This window comes from Diospyros lotus, chromosome 2 (genome assembly GCF_014633365.1).
Source record: "Diospyros lotus cultivar Yz01 chromosome 2, ASM1463336v1, whole genome shotgun sequence".
Taxonomy (NCBI): Eukaryota; Viridiplantae; Streptophyta; class Magnoliopsida; order Ericales; family Ebenaceae; genus Diospyros; species Diospyros lotus.
Genome location: NC_068339.1, coordinates 8,243,612 through 8,263,266, shown reverse-complemented (window position 1 = coordinate 8,263,266; position 19,655 = coordinate 8,243,612). Strand labels below are relative to the sequence as shown.

At 36.9% G+C, this 19,655-nt stretch overlaps 3 protein-coding genes across 6 annotated transcripts; 2 read left to right on the top strand and 1 right to left on the bottom strand.

Moving 5' to 3' along the window:
- Window positions 1-144: 144 nt before the first annotated feature.
- On the top strand, window positions 145-1,948 carry LOC127795535 (uncharacterized). The gene is made up of 2 exons (XM_052327288.1): window positions 145-679; window positions 1,215-1,948. The coding sequence occupies exons 1-2, from the start codon at window positions 294-296 to the stop codon at window positions 1,612-1,614; spliced, it is 786 nt and encodes a 261-aa protein (XP_052183248.1). The 5' UTR covers window positions 145-293; the 3' UTR covers window positions 1,615-1,948.
- A 3,114-nt stretch (window positions 1,949-5,062) lies between these two features.
- Window positions 5,063-9,016, bottom strand: LOC127793851 (ras-related protein RHN1-like). 4 transcript variants are annotated; one of them, XM_052324600.1, is made up of 8 exons: window positions 8,802-9,011; window positions 8,365-8,442; window positions 8,112-8,279; window positions 7,375-7,423; window positions 6,807-6,880; window positions 6,311-6,404; window positions 5,906-6,021; window positions 5,063-5,361 (listed from the first exon to the last, which is right to left on the bottom strand). In XM_052324600.1, exons 1-7 carry the CDS (start codon window positions 8,838-8,840, stop codon window positions 5,921-5,923), a joined length of 603 nt encoding a protein of 200 aa, XP_052180560.1. In that variant the 5' UTR covers window positions 8,841-9,011; the 3' UTR covers window positions 5,063-5,361; window positions 5,906-5,920. The 4 variants fall into 4 exon arrangements, with proteins under 4 accessions (XP_052180560.1, XP_052180563.1, XP_052180559.1 ...); XM_052324603.1 differs by having other exon boundaries at window positions 5,895-6,021; window positions 8,798-9,010; XM_052324599.1 differs by having other exon boundaries at window positions 5,895-6,021; window positions 8,802-9,008.
- Window positions 9,017-11,985: 2,969 nt separating this feature from the next.
- LOC127795524 (uncharacterized) lies at window positions 11,986-19,594 on the top strand. The gene is made up of 3 exons (XM_052327271.1): window positions 11,986-14,006; window positions 18,746-18,816; window positions 19,326-19,594. The coding sequence occupies exons 1-3, from the start codon at window positions 13,410-13,412 to the stop codon at window positions 19,339-19,341; spliced, it is 684 nt and encodes a 227-aa protein (XP_052183231.1). The 5' UTR covers window positions 11,986-13,409; the 3' UTR covers window positions 19,342-19,594.
- Window positions 19,595-19,655: the final 61 nt, after the last annotated feature.

Genomic DNA, 19,655 nt, shown 5'->3' with positions numbered 1-19,655 from the left:
ATAATACAACAAAGTGGCAGCAGCAATGTTACTAAAAATCTACGCACGCTGGCTGGCTGGCTCAGTTTAACTTTAAGCCCAACCCAAAATTTAAACGACCAATTTAGCCTCTTCCCTGCAAAATTAGACAGATGCTCTTCCAGTCGCCATCTTTGTCGAGTTCTCCACCTGCCTTCTTTCCCGCCAAAAAAACCCCCCTTCCATAATATATAATATATATTACACTGCAAGAGCTACACTGACATAGCGACAGAATCTCTCCAAAAGAGAGAGAGAGAGAGAGAGAGAGAGAGATGAAAGGTTCATCCAAAGTGATAATGGGGGCAACCCTGGTAATGGTGGCGAGTCTCGCCGTAGTTCTAGGCCTGGTGCTGGTTCTCTTAGCCGAGCTCTACTGCTCTCTCCTACTCCGCCGGCGGCCGCAGCGAATGGCTACCACAGCCCCCGCCGCTAGCTCTCCGGCGAACGAACCCCCCTCCCAGATCCAGATCCAGCAACAAGTCCATCATCATCATGACCACTCTTCATCAGCTTCTCCTCTCGGAAGCTTTTACTTAAATGGAGTACTGACTCCTCCTCCAAGAGGCTTTCTCTTCCATGTCAAACAAGATCAGAACCAGAAGAAGCTGCTTCACGTGGAGTTGGAGAAGCAACACTCTCCCGCCACCACTCTCCATAGGTTGAGGTTCTCTTATAAATATATTATTACAAAGTATTAATTATCATTTTTGTATTCTTTATAGATGGTCCTTTCATAAACATTTCACTGAGAAAGGTTAGAGGTAGATAATCACATGCATGCTGAATTGGTGCACTAAAATCATTGGTGGGTCGGACGGACTAGTAATTAATTTAGTGATAAACGATAAATGATATATAAATGGTGGTGAATCCAATCGAAGAACTCAATTTGATTTTTTCAGTCTCTTCCACTCTTTTTTTCAATATAATTAAACTTACTTACTGCAAATTAACATATAAATTCATTGATTAAATAGACAACCCAATAAACTAATTTTGATTTTAACAATCACAACCCAATAAGCTCAACCTACCAATTGGGTTGGGTAGGTATATTATTATTATTATTATTAAATTAGTCATTGAGCTTATATATATGCGTTATAAACATATAATTATAATTCAACAAAATACAATATAATATTGATTTTAGTATTCCCCCTCTTAACTTCATCTTCCAACCTTTCTAACAGTTTCGGCGTTGTGTCTGCATCTCCGCTCTCTCCAGCTGAAATCGTCGCGCTTCGGGGCGGCGGCGGCGGCTGTGGTGGTGGGGAGCATTTTGTATCCATATCCAATCCAATTTACGACAACAGCGTCGCCGGCAGGCTAGACACTCCATTTCAGACGCCCGATACGTCGCCGTCCCGACTAGAAAACGGCAGCTCTTCCGGGGAGGACGATATAGACCAGTCTCCGACATCCACTCCTCCATTAACGCCGATGAAGAAGCTTCCGGAGTCGGCTTGTTCGGTGTCACTGAGGGATGCGAGGGCTCTGGCCACCTCGGGGAGCGATTCGAATAGCAATAATAATAATAATGCTGTGTCTTCTTCGTCGTCGGGCTCTCCATGCACTTCTCCTTCATGGTGATGATCGTGAATTTTTCATTTCAATTAATGGGCCGGGCGTTGTTAATGATCCTAGCTAGCTTTAATTTCTTTTTCATTTATTTTTGTTAATTTTGTGGGTTTATCGGCACATCTTGCGAAAATAGTACACGATGTGATGATGCCATTAAAGTAGTTTGGAAACCTCAGTGGTAATGGATAGCTTTTTCAGGCGTGACAATGGCGGCTCGGTATCCCAAGCTGGAATGCAATTGCATAGGTGGATGCAACGCTCTTGTCTTCTTTCTTTCTCTTCCAGTTCCAGTGTAAGGGCAACCCTGAAATTTGGTTGCGTCGCGTGGGTATTTAATTTAGTTATTTTGTTAAATTAATATAACAACATATTACGTATTTTATAATACTAATTCTCATTTTAAATAAATAATAAATATATTTTATAATACTAATTATCTTTTTAATACAAGTATAATGGGTCGGGTCGGGTGTTAATTACACAAGAAAACAAAAAATAATATTTTTCCTTCTATATTTCAAAATGTAAATTTTAATTTCTTTTTGTCTTTGGTTGACCCAAAAATATGTTTAAATTAATTTTAATTCCTTCAACCCCACCCATTTGTCTTTGGTCGGAATGTGATTAAATAGATAATTTTTTTTATGAGTATAAAGTATATTTAAATTAATCTCATTAATCCATCTACACAATAAACCAATGAAATTCCAAATTACAGATCATAAATAATTCACTATATATAATACGATTAAACAAATCATCAAATTCAATTACAAAATAACCACCAATATATATATATATATAAAGTTGGAACGAACCCTTAGCGTATAACATGATTCGAATTTTGGATCTAAGATTTTCCAAGGCCTACTACTGGCCAGTGGAGATAAATTTTAATCGTTACACATTCAATGCATATATAGAAAATATTTTTAAGAATATCAAATTATATATTAATTAACACAAGTTCATAACACTAAATCTCATATTTAATTATATAATAGAAAAGATATATACACATTACAGCTGTTGGGCTAGATTGAGACAACAAAATTGTCTCTTAATTGTTTAATTCTAATTAAACATTAGACTGAATTGACACATTTAGTGAAACAAAGGTTAAGATTGTTGAAATTAGACAACAAAGGACGAATGCTAAAATTCACCCTTTAAACATTTATATATATATATATATATATTTAATAATCATTTAACAGTTCTTGGATAATACAAGAAATCTCAATTTTTTTCATGAACCCAAATCACGTATAAACACATAAAAAAAATTTATGTACAAACTCACTCACTCACTCTTAAGAGAGATTTAAATATTAATCGCAGATAATATTAGTATAAACTGATGCCATGCCACCAAGTCAAGTCCTAGGAAAAAGGTTGGAAACTCTAAATCTCATTGGGCCTAATATTTTTTTAACATAAAACATTTATTTAAATTAATCACAAGTCACCATGGCACTAAATTTTTCAAACCAATGTAGCATCCTAAGGCGATATCTTCTATATACATCAGCATGATAAAGCCAATTTAGAACCACTTCCAAATAGATGCGATGTTTGAAATTGATAACAAGTCTGTCAAATTGAGACGACAGATCAAAAAATTGCTGGATTTTTATGAAAATTTAGACCGTAATAATTTCATTAGGCTTGGCCCAACGATAAGCTTGTAACTTGATACTGGGCCCAATCCCTAGGCCCCATTCCATCAACGTTAGGTCAAGAACATCCTTCATCCTATCAACATCATACCAAGATTCTCACGTCTACAACAGATCTCAACTATCTCAAGATTCTCAACTCTTAATCTACCTATAACAGCGAACGACATGCAAAAGACTCTCCTTCTCTTTTTCTTTGAAATATATTCTTTTTAGTCTAACAAAAATTTTACCACCTTAAACTCTTATTTACTTAAACATAAGTGTGCAATTTGTCGTTGCCTCAAGCTATCATCTCATTATCCCCTTAAATTGAAAGGAACAAAACTTAAACTCGAACTCGTATTCATAGGTATAAATTATTGTCGCCTTGTTTGGATGCATGTGACGTGGAAGGGGAGAAAGACGGAGGGAAAGATAATAAAAAGAAAAAAAAAAAAATCACCTTTTGATGGGCCTCCTCCTCGTTTGGTGATTCCAACGTCGATAAATTGAAATTAAAGAAATAGCGTCAGTTTTCAATGACGACGAGACGATTCACGTTTGTTTGGTTTCTCCAAACACAAGCACATGTATACATTTAATATAAATGGGAATAAGCTTCAGTTTCTGCAACACCCACACTCTCACTTCAAGTGCTTAGAGAATTCAAAATCTCGGTTATTGCCCTTGATTTTGCTCTTACGTTCGTGGATACAAGAGGAATTTTACAATTGTTGCATAATATACTAGAACAACAACCTCTCCACTTTCACTATTTTACTCTTATTGTATGGGTGTCTTTTCTTATTTTTAAAGGATGGATTGATCTATCTAAGATATCTAAACTAAATCAATTCTAAGACTAACTTGATCTTCACCTCACTGCATTTCTATTCGTTACCATATATCCTATATATTCAGTTTTCTATTTAATTGACTTAAAGCTTTTAAATTCTAAGGTATCCTTCCATAATTGGAGACTTTTATTTATCAAGACAATATAGAATTTTGACTTGCTCAATTTAAAATTTTTGGATTTTAAAAATGTCCATCCATAATTTAAGCATTATGTTTATGCTTTCTTGTCTCATGACTCTGGCTCGTGTAAACAATAGAGTCCATAAATAATCTACTTACAAGAAAATCTCACTCTAAACTTTAGAAGTTAAGTAAACAAATTTTGTACACGAAGATTTCAACCAAAATCATATGATGATAACATTTTTGAAATTATGAACCAATATGAGGGAATTATTTATAATAGTGAGATTCATGTCGAAGAGCATTTTTCATTATAAGAACTTCATTTCAGGTAATGTAATAAAACTCTGAAAATGAACACTGAGCTTAACTTTGTCTAGAGCGCATGCGCGCGCGCACACAAAAAAAAGCAACACTGACCTTAATCACAAAGAGTAAGAGTGGCTTAATATTCTCAAAACACAATAGCAACACCGTAAGAGTGGAATAATAAACTGTGAAATGAAGGAGGTGGAATAGATCATTAGACCAATCCTAATTTGGTCGAACCTGTTTATATGTTATCCTTTCGTTCTTGTACAATCTGTAAGCCAATCAAGTTGGTTAAATAAATTAATAAACCTCGAAATAAGACATAGTAGGCTGCATTAATCCTATCAACCAGTCCTGAGCAAGTCCAAATATATATATATATATATATAGCTATTAGTTCCTCAAGAATAACAGCAAATAAATGCTTTTTATGTTGGTAAATTTCAGTGGGAAAGAAGCTCAGATCAATTGACTAACTGGAGAAAAGGGGAACAGACGACAAAGTTCAGCCAGGATATCTTCTTAATTCTGTTTTAAAATAAAAAGGCAAGGTGCATGTGCTTGCTATTTAGAACCTGTCTTTTACAATGTATTGGAGAACGTGTATTCATTTTCAGATCCATATTTATTTCTTGCACATTGAACATATAAACCAATTGCATCTTCAAAAACTAACGCAAGATACAAAAGTACATACAAAGACATGAAAGATATGGCTTCTAGAGGTGTGCTTGTCCCCAACTTGATAACCCAGATTGAATTTCCATCTCAGAAAAATATCCGTCCAAATAATTCCAGTTACCTGTTGAGGCAAAGATTTAGGAGGAATACACGTATAAAATAACAAATAAACAGTAAATATATTGTCATTACAATGGAATTTACTGATTAAAAAACCTGAATATTTTCGTTTTTTTAAAAAGAGTAATTCTATCACTTACCATGTAGCCTACATAGCTCAATTGCAAAGAAAAAGTCACACATACTATTCTAAATCTGCGCCGGTCAACCGTCGTCTACTTGGCATGCAAGCCTTCAGAAATTCAGATGCCTAAATAGTTCAGTTTGCATCATTAATATGAATAATAGTCTTGTTTTATTTGTGAAATACTCTTATATCAGTTCATGGACACTATAATATTTCAAAAACATCATAATTATTTTGGAAATACTAAATTTAGGCTTGCCCTGGAGGCTTGGGCTAACCAGTTTTCTACATTATTTTTTCAATTCGTAGTGAGGCATTTGCAGTGATTTCCCAAATGATGATTTACTTCCTAATACTATTTATTTTCAGATGAAGATGAGGGATCGAAACTAAGAAAATCACTTAACAGTTCTCTGACCAAGTATGATGCATATCAGCTTGAGCAACAAAATATTCCTCTTCCCCCTTCTCGTGATCTTCCATGCAGCTTCATTCCACCAGGCTTCAAAGGGGAAACTTTAGGCAATCTCTTTGCTGCAGGAGATTAAAGGTGATAAGCACATAAGGGATATTGCCAACAAACCCTTGTGTAGCAATTAAATTTCACCCACTGGAAGACGATTGCCACACCAAACATTGGCATATAGACATAACAGTACTACAGGGATGTAACCATTCAACCCATAATTTTTGTGAACACTTAATATATATAAATATATTGAAAATTCAAGATCATGAGAAAGTTCTTTAATTAATTTATTAGTTGATATGCCCTAAGCAGTATCAAATGTAAAATCCACGTGTGGGGGAGAATTGTAATTACCTATCTCATAGAAAAGTTGATTTACATTTTGTGCAGTTTTTGCAGACGTTTCAAAGAAAAGCAATCCATTGTCTTTTGCATATTGCTCCCCTACCTGCAAAGTTGAGTTGAAAAGCCACCTTCAGCAACATAAATGAAACTAAGCAAAAGAATAGAAAGACAAATAAAATAGCCAATAATTCAAATCAAATAGTCCTTTTTCGGATGCACAGAAGTAATTTATCCAACCTATGGTTGGGATCTCAATACTAAATTTTCAGAATTCCGTATCATCAATAACAACTAGATTTTGGGCCTCTAGCTGAAACTCCGTGAAGTGGCTTCCAGCGAGTCTTGGCAATTGCTTAGGCATGTTCACCAGTGAGGACCATTTAAGATGAGATCCCTCAACGACAAGGTTGTTATGAAAGATATGCTTTGAGTACCCAAACGTTTACTGTAAATAGTTGCAATTATACCTAATGATGCACAAAGCCAAGAAGTTTAGTTGGTTTACCTCAGTCTCCACCTCTCTTTTCGATTCAAGGTCAGCCTTGTTTGCCACCAAAGCTGTTACCAAGTTTGCATTTCCTACAAATGCATCACTTTTAGTAGATGCTAGATAAGCATCATTATATCATAAACATAGTTTCGCTTGTAAAAGTTGGATACCATGAATAATGTGACTCCTATGTTCACTCGTCTATAAAGGTTCATTGCCGTAATTATCAGGCTAGCATGTCCAGAAATAATGTGATGCAAAAGAAATAAAATATTTGATAAACTCAAGATAAAGCAGTGGTCAAAAGCATGCAGGATAATTCTAAAAATCTTTTGCAAGAAAAGAAAAGAAAGGACATTAAATTTGACGCCACAAGAGCAAGAGCCATAAGCTTCGCTCAAAGCTTAACACAAACGTCTAATGGTAAAAGGAAAAACTTTGGAAGAAGGAATCAAACATTATGAAAGCAGTTTAAATATGCACTGTTCCAGGCCATGAAGCTTTTCTCTAGATCTTTTATAAGATCAGGTTCAGTTATCTATTCAAGAATAGAACTAGCGGATAATAACGTTAAGCTAATCACCTTGTCTTTGCAGCTCTTGGATCCACTTTCTTGCTTGTTGAAATGAATCCTGAAGCCATACCATGTACTTTACAGTCAGTTGATTTCCATCACCAACATATAAATTGCAAAGATGCAAGCACTAATGGTATGTCAAACATGTATCCCCTAAATGGCTGTACTGTTGTTCCTAATGACATGGAATTTAAGCTCAAATAGCATAATGTTCAGGTGGACAGGTACATTAGCAGATATCATCATATGGCCCAAACAGGAGGCATCAACCAAGGAACTCTGAGAATGGATTTATATTACATCAATCAAAGATACACTAGGTTCCCAGAGAAGAAGCAAGATCCAGAAGTTGTGTGCACGGGTTACGCCCATAAATTAGAGTTCAAAAGCCATAACCTAAGCCTTGATCCACTGTATAAATTCATGAAAATGCACGCTGTGACCTCTTATATTGGCCTTAATGGTATACAATTTACTCTTGCTTGTGATCAGCTGTTAGCATGCCAACTTATAACTTTTTTTTTTTTTTAATTTCGTATAATGCAAGTACATATTTATTTACCAACAACTTGCACAGTCCTTAAGTTTTCCAACTTGAATGAAGTATTAGATATAAGATTATCCATAATAAAGGAAAAGCCAATGAACTCCTGAGCACTCAATTTAACAAATGGATTGTATATGACAATCAACATTGGAAAAGCTACCAGAAAACCGAGTAACTAAGTTTGATGGGAAACTACCATTTTCGTGATGTCATACACCACAACAGCTGCAGCTGCCCCGCGGTAGTACATTGGTGCTAAGCTATGGTACCGCTCCTGTCCTGCTGTATCCCATATATCAAATTTTATTGTGGCTTCATTTAATGACAAAACATGAGTGAAGAAAGCCGCTCCAATTGTCGATTCCTGATATCAAGTTCTTATGTTACAAGGATCTACAGACAAATTGTTTAACAGAGAGAGAATAAAGAAGAACAAAATTAAAGTGAACCTGGTAATCATAAAACTGGCCTTTCACCAATCTCAATACCAAACTGGTTTTCCCTGTTCCCATGTCCCCGAGTAATACCTGGGAAAGGTGCAATAATATAAGATTCATTTTGTCATACTGATATTGTCTCCATTATTAGATCTTTTTCACATGTACATTATAAGTCATTTGTTTAACATCCTGAAAGTTCTAACAATGGAGTATTTATGCAAGACACCTTGCTGTTTCTTCAATACCGAAAAGGAATCAAAGAAACTACCAATCACAGCCAAAACTTTCAGAGAGTCGACTAATTAATCAGTGAACTCAAAGCTAGGGTTCCATTCACTTGAGCTGCTATTGTGAACCCCCAATATTAGCACATACTTGATATAAATATGAATCCAGAGAGCATCGAGTATCTGAATGGTGAAGAAACAAAGGGAAGACATACCTACCAGCTTGGATTGTATGTTCTTGTTGCCTGCTCTCGCCATTTTGGACGATTCCAGGGGTTTCAGAGAAAGAAAATGAAATTGAGACTTGTTAAGCTTGGAATCAAACACGGGATTTCTATGAGACAGAGAGAGAGAGAGAATTCCAGAGATAGAAAATGAAATTAAGAGTTGTTAGTTGAGAATCAAACACGGAACTTACATGTCCGCGCAATGTGTGAGAGAGAGAGAAAGAGAGAGAGCGGGAATGTTAGGTTTTTTCTGTTGACTGGTAGGTAGTTAGTTTAAAGAGGAGTTTTAGAAAATGAAATTTCGTTAAATGAGGAGCCCAAACTCGTGGGCCTGCAGAATGAAATTTGGTCGGGTAAGGGTTATCCGTACATATGGGTCAACCATTTGGTCCGGTGTGGAGAGCCCGAACACCTGGGCTGACGGTCCGACTAGACCAAGTATCAGGGTCCATTTTCAGATAATAACCAAATGAATTTTAATTTTTTCTAATTCTATATCTCATATTATCTTATATAGTTTATTATCATTTCGTAAATAATTTAAGTGTCATTTCAGAAAGTATAAGGGTGATCAATGTCTCTTTTGAAAAATATTAGAGTAGTACATGAAATTTATTTAAATTTTTAATACAAAATTAATTTGTGGTACACAAATAACTGAATAAGTACAAAAAATAATAAAATTAAGGACAACTTAATTCGAACCAATTCATAAATCTACCTGAATTTATTAGAAGCCGACTTAAAAATCATAAATCATATCACATGCGATGATTTAAATATTAGTGAGAATAAAAATTAAATTAAAACACATTTGTTTGTTTATTTTATCCTATGTGTTCAGGATTAATAATAATCACAAGAGTAATAATGACCCACGAGTTGAGTGTAGGCAGGCAGGCACATGGTCTACTCCAATGATATGGCTATCCTCTCTTTGGTAAAGGAAATGCTATTATGCCATTATTGTACATGTCGACGGAGTACTTTAAAAAGTCATAATTATATTGATTCGCTAATACACTTAGGTGTACAAATCTTATCCCTTTTTTTAATTAAAGAATCTTATCCTTGCAGGGTCTAATCGTGAATCAGAGTAAGGCTTGTTTGTTAAAGTTAAATTTCGAATTAAATTATCAAATGCTTTATTTATTATAAGCACAACTCAGTTATATTTATATATATAAACATTATTAAGAATATATAATATGTGTGTACAAACAGATTATGAAAACAAACAGTACACAACGACAAAGCCGGTGCTGACCTCAGACTGCATGATGATGATGAAGATGGTGAAGATAAAGCTAAGCCTGTCTTTTGTCTTTTGGCTTTTGTCTTCCCCGAACCCGTTTTCCTCTTCAAAAAGCCCACTCAGATTTAGCTTCTTCACGTCTCTCCTCTGCGCAAACCCCCAACGCAGCAGCCAAGCCATGGCCTCCCACAGCAACAACATCAGCATCTCCACCTCGCCCAAGGGCCGCGTCGGCCCCGGAGAGTCCAATTCGCCCAAGGGACAGTGCCTCTGCTCGCCCACCACCCATGAAGGCTCCTTCCGGTGCCGCCTTCACCGGTCCACCGGATCCAAACCTGCCCCTTGGTTCAACAGATCCAAGTCCATGCCTCCTTCCAACCACGGCGACGCCGCTTTCTCTCCCAAATCCGTCGAATCTACATAAGAGAAATATGTAAAAACAACTCTCTGTCTGTCTGTCTCTGTTTCTCTGTCTCTCTCTCTGTCTCTCTCTCTCTCTCTCTCTCTCTATATATATATATATATATATCTCCGTGGAGATTATTAGTAGTGGTCGCTTGAGCTTTGTAAAGTAGAAGAGCTTGCTTGCTTGCTTGGTGTTGGATTGAGCTGTCTTGTATGTTGATAGTTATATATATAAACTTATATATGCTTTTGCTCTTGTTCGTCTTCTTCTTCTTCTTCTTCTTGATTCTTGATCTCAAGCTTAATTAAGCACAGAAGGGTTTCAGGAATCAGATCCGGAGGCTGCTGCTTCAGTCACAAAGAGATGCGATATGTCCCGAGAGTTGTGTTATTTTTGTTCTTTTGAAAAGAAATGCAAATGTTTTCCGCAAAATTCCTGAAATTGAGTAAATCTATCTAAGTTCGTCGCCAATGATTATGACGCACATCAAATAAGAGGCCACCGTCCGATCAGTATTTTTCTTTTATTTATTTTTTGATTGAGTTCTAATTATGTATTATCTTCAGGTAAGGAACAAAGCTCTAGATTTTTTTACCCATATTATATGCATAAATGTTGTTGCTTTACATTGTTCTTGATGGATCCCAGACCGGATGATCTCAAGGCGGTTGTTTTGTCATTTAGACCCATTGATTAAAAGATGAAGAAAATAATTAGGAATTATCTAGAAAAAAAATTCAAAAATCAAAAGAAATTGAGAGTTTTTGAATTAAATAATGGTTATGATGATGGGTTTCGAGTGTAAGAGTGGATAATCCCATTATTTTTTGATTGGAGAACACTGGAAGTGGAAAGCGATTTGCAGTGGTTGAAAATGGCTGATATTTGGGGCCACGGTAGGTGAACGAGAGGTTGATGGGCCTCTAATTACAGAGACAGCCCAACAAAAATTCCATACGCAGAATGCGACCCGCTTGACGGTGACGCCCCCCTACGCAAATATCTCTCTTTACCAAGCTGTTTTCTTATTGCGACTTGGGCTCCAACCAAGCCCACTGAAAACTCCAGCCCCTTCGAGCCCAAATTGAAAAATTCTTCCCACAGCCTTTTTGTTTTGTTTTTTTTTTTTTTTTGACAGAAAAAAATACATTGAAATATCCAATCAGTGAACGATGCTTCAAATGCCATTTACCATTTGAATACCTAATCTGGGTGGATTCGGAATGCACCTGAATAATAAAAACAAAAAATAAAATAAAATTAGTGGACCTTTTGCCATCAACCAGATTGATTTCTTAAATAATAAATAGTTCCCAATCAAGAATAAACAGAGTTGAAGTAACAAAATTGGAATTAATTATAATGTTGAAAATAGACAAGCTTCCACTAATTGTACAGCATGAGAGCCTGCTGTCTCAAAATGCTGCCTCTTCGGCTGTCCCTCCAATCAGATATGGCCACGTCACTAGATAATTAAACATCACCAAAATGCTGCATTTTCAAGTTAACGGCAGCCAAGTTAACGTCATCTTCCAAAATCTGCCAAAGAAGATATTGACCTTCTTGCCCGGATCTTCTTTCACCTCGGGTCCGGCCACGACGCAGCCTTTACCTTATTCCCTGAGGACGACCGCCGCCACACCAGCACGAGAAGGAAGCCGATCAGCACCGCCACAGCCGTCGTCAGCCCAGATCTGGTTGCATGAAAAAGACTGAGGTTGCTGGTTGCAATTGTTGCAATTGTTGTTGCTGGTTGAGCAGCTTTCCTATTTTATTTACTTCCAATCTCTTCTTCTTCTGGTGCTTTTTTTGTCTTTGTAAATTTGGTCATTTGTGAACTCTAGAAATATCAACTTACAACTAATTTCAGCTATAAGAAACAACTTTTGCCCAACTGTGAGTGGTTCACTGTGAATAACTTCTTTTATGTTTGAATTATCACTTCTTGTTCAAGTGTTGATTCACCAAAGCATGAAGGTGCTTTCTGGGATTCTTAACAGAATCAGGTATCAGAAAGGGCAGCTATGATCTTTGATCTGGATTATTCTGGTTGAGGCTGGATCTGAAAGCTATATCAGCCAACAAAGATATGGCCAAGAATTCAAATGACTATAATGGATTTCAACACAAGATTATGATTTAAAAGAGATGCCATTAAAAAAGAAATAACTCAAAAATACAAACTCAAGAGACTTCTTGCTAATGTACACATTTTCAGGCTACAAGAAGTTTAAATCTAATAATTCTTGATGATGCACAAGCTATATAGTACTATTAAAACCCAGTTCTCTTTCTTCCATTTCTTCATTTCCATCTCTCGTGTTCAAGACTAACTACGGCATTTTCTCAAACACCTGGTGTCCATTACTTCCCCAAACAAGCAGCTTCAAGTGAGAAAGGAAAATTCGTTGATGTGACTCTGCGAGGAAGGAATTTCTGTGAGATCACTGAGATGATGGAGGATGACCATTCGAACGCCGCCGAGACGTCCTCGTTGCGGGCTCTGGCCCCGGGTTCCCGATCAGATCTGGGCTGACGACGGCGATGGCGATGCTAATCGGCTTTCTTCTGGTGCCGGTGTGGCGGCGGTCGTCCTCCGGGAAGAAGGTAAAGGCGGTGCCGTGGCCGGCGCCGGTGACTGTGAAGCCGGACCCCGAGGTGGAAGAAGATCTGGGCAAGAAGAAGGTCAATATCTTCTTTGCCAGTTTTGGAAGACGACGTTAACTTGGCTGCCGTTAACTTAAAGAAGCAGCATTTTGATGATGTTTAATTATCTGGTGACGTGGCCATTTCTGATTGAAGGGACAGCCAAAGAGGCAGCATTTTGAGACAGCAAATCTGGGCTCGCAGCATCACTGTGAACTTGGATGGGATGGGATATAACTATATAATAACATGCGACAGAAGGAAACTTTGGCTTATTAACCACAACAAACGATATGGCCACAACCGACGAAGAGCATCAGCCCGTGGTTTTCTACGCTGCTATCCCCCAAAACTCCCCCGACCACGACCACCAAGACTACGTCGTTTTACCCCTATACCCCCACCGCCGGCGCCCCGGGCTTCCTCCCGACCGCCGCCACTGCCTCCGCCGCTCCATTTTCTTCTCCGCCGCCGCCCTCCTCCTGGCTGCCGCAATCTTCCTACTCTACCCCTCCGATCCCAAGCTCACCGTCGTCCGCCTCCGCCTCAACCGTGTCCAGCTCCGTACTTCGCCGCACCTCTCTCTCGACCTCTCTTTGTCCGTAACCCTAAGAGTCCGAAATCTGGACTTCTTCTCTCTCGATTACTCTTCTCTGGCCGTCGCTGTGGGGTACCGGGGACGAGAGCTAGGGTTCGTGACGTCCCAGGGTGGGCGTATTAGGGCCCGAGGGTCGTCGTATGTGGACGCTGATATGGTACTTGATGGATTTGAAGTGATTCACGATGCGATCTATTTGGTCGAGGACTGGGCTAGGGGTTCGATTCCTTTCGATACGGAATCGGTTGTGAAAGGCACTGTTGGGGTCTTTTTCCTCGAGGTTCCTGTTCAGGTATGCCGCTTTGGTTCTGAAATGTTTGTTGGTTTGAGTTGAGGAGATCCCGATTTTGGAAATTAGGGCTTTCCAAGCTTCATAATGAGGATATGCACTCTTATTGATTAGTTTTTTTTTACCCCCCTTTTTTCTCTGTCGTTGGTCTAGTGTTGCGGTAGAACTTTTTTCTAACTCTTATGCTAGGTTTGGCATATGGATTTGTTGAGGGACAAGAAGACGAAGGTTTTGTTTGGGAGAGAGTTAGTAATGGAATGAAAAAGAGTATAATTGAATGCAAAATATTTTCTCCTCATTTGGGATAGTACAAAATAGAAAGTAATGTAAAATGTTTTATCCTTGTTTGAGAGAGAGTTATTAGTCTTAATGGGAGGTAGAGTTTTGTTAAGTCAACAAATTTGAACTTTTAAGATGATAACTCGCAAAATTTAGTTTTCTATCAATTATGATTCCATCCATTCTCTCTCAATTCTGGTGAGACAAAAACTAGGGTTTGCTGGAGAATGGATGCAATGTCGTACCTAAGATTTTGGACCCTGAGTCAAAATGTAAAAATGGGCCCCTTGAAATTTCTTGACAGTGTCATTCCAAGATTTTTGTTCTTCCACCAAAGTTTTATCCAAGTTTTCAACTATTTTGTTGTTACTATTAAAGTATTTAAACATATCACTGGCTTGACATTGAATTAATGATTCTCACCTCTGTTTTCATTTTTTTTTTAGCTCCAGACATATTTAGGAGACATAATTTTGGACTATTGGTTAAGCCTAACAAAAAGAAAAAAAATATTATGACAATGCACGGCACACTTAAGTAATAATAACGTTAAATTTAATTTCTAAATTCTAAAAACTATAAAAAAAGTAAAATTTATTAATAATCCAACAAAATCACAAAATCAGTGCTCTTGGAAGAGAATGAGAGAGAGAGGGATTGTAACAGGAAGATATAGAACAGGGGGAAGAAGCTGGGAGCCCTAGTGGCAGCAAAAAAAATTATGCCCCCCCCCCCCCCCCCCCCAAAACAAAAAAAAATTTGACAAAATTATGGGCCCTGAGGCACCCGCCTCATGGGCCTAACATAAGGTCCGGTCCTGAATGGATGGAAAGTGTTTCCATCCATCCATTTCCATTCAATTATTATTGTATCTCATACAAGGGCAACCTTTTCCCATCCATTTTCATTCCGTCCCCCTCTTCCAAACACAATGGAAAGGAAGGATGAGAAAGGAAAGGGAAGGAATTGAAGTTGCATATGTTTGTTTATTTTCTATTAGGCTAGAAAATGAAAGAAGATGAATGGATATTTGCCAAAAGAGTTACTGTTTTTGTTTTGACTGTCCTATCAAAATGTGTCTATATACATAAAACTTTGTTTTTCTTACCCTTGCAAGATCCTGCTTCCAGCAATCCAATTCCCAAACATAGCATTAGTGTACACAGATTCAGTGAATTCTGATAGGAGAAGCTACACCTACAAGTGATGGTTATGTATGAACAATAATAGAGAGATACTGTCATCTTTGTTTTTCCCCCTATTTGCCTGCACATGTTGGTGGCAACTTATTAATCTGCTCTCCAAAGTCCAAACGATTTCATGATGATGTGAACTATGGAATGCTGCCTTGCTCTGCCATCTCTTTACATCGACATGTGTGCTGTGTCTAGTTGTTGCTGACTGTGTCCAGTATATCACAACCCAGTGGTAGGTGTTTCATTTCTGGGGATGTAAGATCTAATGGCAAATTAAAGAAATGTCCTAAAACAACGGGCCACGCCTTCCTAGTGGTACATTTTTTCATTTCTGGGGATGTCAGATTTAATGGCAAATTAAATAAATGTCCAGAAACAATAGGCCACTCGTAACGTATATATGCGGGTTTTCAGTTATACAGTAACTACAAGAATATATGACAAACCAGAAACAGGAGTCATGGAATAACTCATACAAACCCCTTAATCCGCCTTTAGGAAGAACTCCAAGTACAAAGCAGGAGTAGTTTTAGGAGCATTCCATTGTCTTTGAGTAAAGATTATAGAAGCAATGTAAGCAAGACAGAAGCACACCCAGGACTAAAGAGAAAACCAACAACTATCAAACCAATCAGAATATCATAAGTCAGCATCCAGTATAAGCCCGATCCAAGTTCCCACAATCCAAATACAAGCACAAGGATGATGGCATGAACTAGATGCATCAAGCTTATCAGTGAAATGATGGATATACTGGATCCACGAAAATACAAGCCCTTAGTAACAATCTATTTGACTATATTATTACACGATAACAATTTCCTCAATTTAAAACAGTTGGCAAAACTAAACTTGTTTTGGGGATCTTTCCAGTCTTTCTCCTTAAATTAATCTATTGGAACAATCAATTTTATTCTTCTTTTTTCACCCGTTGATTATTCTCTTTGATTGATAGATAGTTTCTATTGTTGACCTCCTTGTTAATATTGTTGTTTCAAATCATAGCTGAAGTCTATTACTCTCTCCCATAGTTTTACAGCATGCCTTACTGATACTAAAATTTGTGCAACTTTGATTATCACTCTTGATTTTGTGTGCGTATATTATTAGTTACTATAATTTTATTAAATACTTTTCCTAGCTAAGATACACCTTCATCTTATAGGTATTTCCAAGCCCAATAGCGATTCTTTGTGGTGCAAAATCTCTTCGTATTTTCATCTCCCTTGATGTGAAATTCTCTTCATTCACTAGTTTTACATAAGTATAATCATTTAATATCGTAGCTTTTGAGGGAGCATCTATTACCCGTGATCACTTGAGAGACTTTTGACAAAAGGTTTGTCAAAGTTATGAACTGTTGCATATATTCTCCTCTTGCAAGAGAATTTTTTTTCCCCATCTCTGTGGGATTACTTTTTCATCAGTTCCATGCTAACTGGCTAGCAGATATGCAAATGGCCAAATAATTCCTCATTGTCTTTTTCATCCACATATATCCCCATCCCCACATGTTTGTTAGCACGTTAGCACATGATTCATTTGCACAGGTCCTTTGTTTGGGTACCAATTGCATTAGACTAAGGAAACATGTTACATATTTTCCCACAAAAGAAAAAAAATGTTAGGTTGGAATAAGAGTACGAAACAGGATCAACCGGGATTTCTTCCTGGTAGTTGGCTATTAGTAGTTTAAAGTTTCTCTTTTGTCTGTCTTTTGTTGAATTTTTTTTATGTCAGTTAATAGACTAAGATTAGGGCACAAAGTGAGTTATAACTTTCTGTATGCATTTGAAATTAGGGTGATTGAGATAAAAAAAGATGGTTTTGTAAGAGGAGCCTACCTGCTGAATCTCATTTTCCACTTACTAAGGCTGGAGTAGTTATGAGCAGTGTTTAAAAAAGGGCGCTTTAAGCTCGAAGCGCAGCATGCTTGGGGCTTTTTTCTGTGTGAAATTCACCGACTTTAGCTGGGTGCAATTAAAGCATGCTTAAGTTGTGCTTTTACTTGAGGTTTGAAGTGCTATAGAGTGCGCTTCAGAAATACACTTGGTTCATTTTTTAGCAAATAATATGAATAATAGGATTTGTTTTAATTTTTGCAATGATGTGACTGCTTGTATGTAATCCTTACCCAAAAAAGGCTATTATCAAATCTTAGAAAGATCTAAATAAAATCAGATATACATTATAAAAAAAAGGACTCGTCTGTATTTATTGAGCAAAAAATATTGAAGGAACCGTAAAATTAGGTGTAAATTAGGGATTGGTAATTTATTCAAATTAGAAATGATGATTGATTCCCTATTGATGTATATTAGAGATTGATGATTGATTGCAAATTAGAGGTTCGTTGATTGATTGGGATTTGCTGTAAATCAGGATGATTTTTTTCCTTACTCTTCTATGTGATCCTCTGCATATGTAGTCTTAATGTAATAGAATGTATTTTCTTGCCAAAGTTTTAGCAAAAAAAAAAAAGAAGACTCAGAAAAATAAAAATTAAAAATTAAAAAAGAAGCCTAGCATATTCATATCTTTTAACCAAGAGTTCAGTCCAGTTTGACTTCCAAGTTCCATCAGGACTAGCAGCCAACCAGACTGTACACTTTTATCCATTGCCTATGTGTTTTTGCTATGCTTGCATGAACTTGTAAATAGGTAATTCTTATTTAGTTATTTTTATTGATTGTGTTTTTAATAGTTTATATTTTTTATGCTTAGAAAAGTTTATATCTTAATTTTATTTTATTTATATGTGCCTCACTTAGCTTAAGTTTGCGCTTTGTGCTTAAGCTCCATGGGCCTTCTGCGCTTAAGTGTGCTTATCGCTTTTCAAAACACTGGTTATGAAACAGTTTAGTTGCTATATTTGCCATACAATTTGGCAGACATAATATTGTTATATAAGAGCACGGAGGATAGTTTCTTTCTTATACATGGATATACAATACATGAAAGAGGTATAAAGATATAGGGATAAATGGAAACAAAAGTATATCACTGCAATATGGGCTTTGGTTAACTTATTGTTATTTGATATTCATCTTTTGGACTGTACGCATTAACACACGGACGTAATGGCATCCTTTCTCCACTACCATTACCTTCACATGAATTATAGTAGTTGAAGTCGTCAATTTTTTTCCTTTTCTTTTTCAAAGTAATGTTCACCTGCTTGTTTATGTTTTTTTTTTTCCTGTTGGTATTAGAAGTTATTTATTCCATCTCATTGTACTGATATTATTTTCCTCAAATTGTCACCAGGCAAGAATATCATGTCAAGTGTATGTAAATACAAAAAACCAGACGATTACCCATCAAGATTGTGGCCCAGAGTAAGATTTACTTCATTTTTGGAACTTTTATCCCTTTGTATCCCGCTCTGAAACATTTTATTCATTTTGGAATTTTATCTAACCTGCAAACTAAACACATTTTAAGAAAATTAGCAATTCCTCCTATTGTCCCTCCCTTTGCATATTGGACTTAGGTTGAATTTATGTGTTTGTTTGTTATTTCAACTTTGTTGTGCCATTTGCTTAGTCAGAGACTACTGGCTTACTTGATTCTAGTCTTGTGGAAAACGCTGGGCATGCCTTTACACATCAGACACTGTGCTCCTCGTGCAATTAGAATTGATGAGGTTGTTCCTTTGTAATTAGAAGATTATGGGTTTTAAGTTGTAGAAACAACCCCTTTGCAAAAAACAAGGGGAAGGTTGTATACAAAGTATGACCTCCCTGCGCACTGGTTATACCTTTTGACAATATCATTACATATTCTGGGCAAAGTTGCAAGTGAATTAGATTCACACTAATCTATAGACTTGTGTTTGATTTTGCAGTGAGGGGTGGTTGTAGATAGAGGAGCCTGAAATCCACAACAGGTGGAGAGTGCAAGAGAAAGCAGCATGGGTTGTTGTCTCCCTTTGCAAACATGACTGTACAGTATGAAGAGCATAATTGATACCACATTATTAATCAAAGATGATATGCCTACCTCATTAAGAAAAGAACTTGCATCTGTATGATCTCCTCTCATCTTTACTGTTAATACATACTGTTTGTTTGGATTGGACTAGATTAACATCTAAATTTGCTAGAGTTTGCCCTATGTGTGGTCATATCCAGTTCTATGTTTGTTTATTGTTCGACCGGGCAAAAAATTCCTCCTG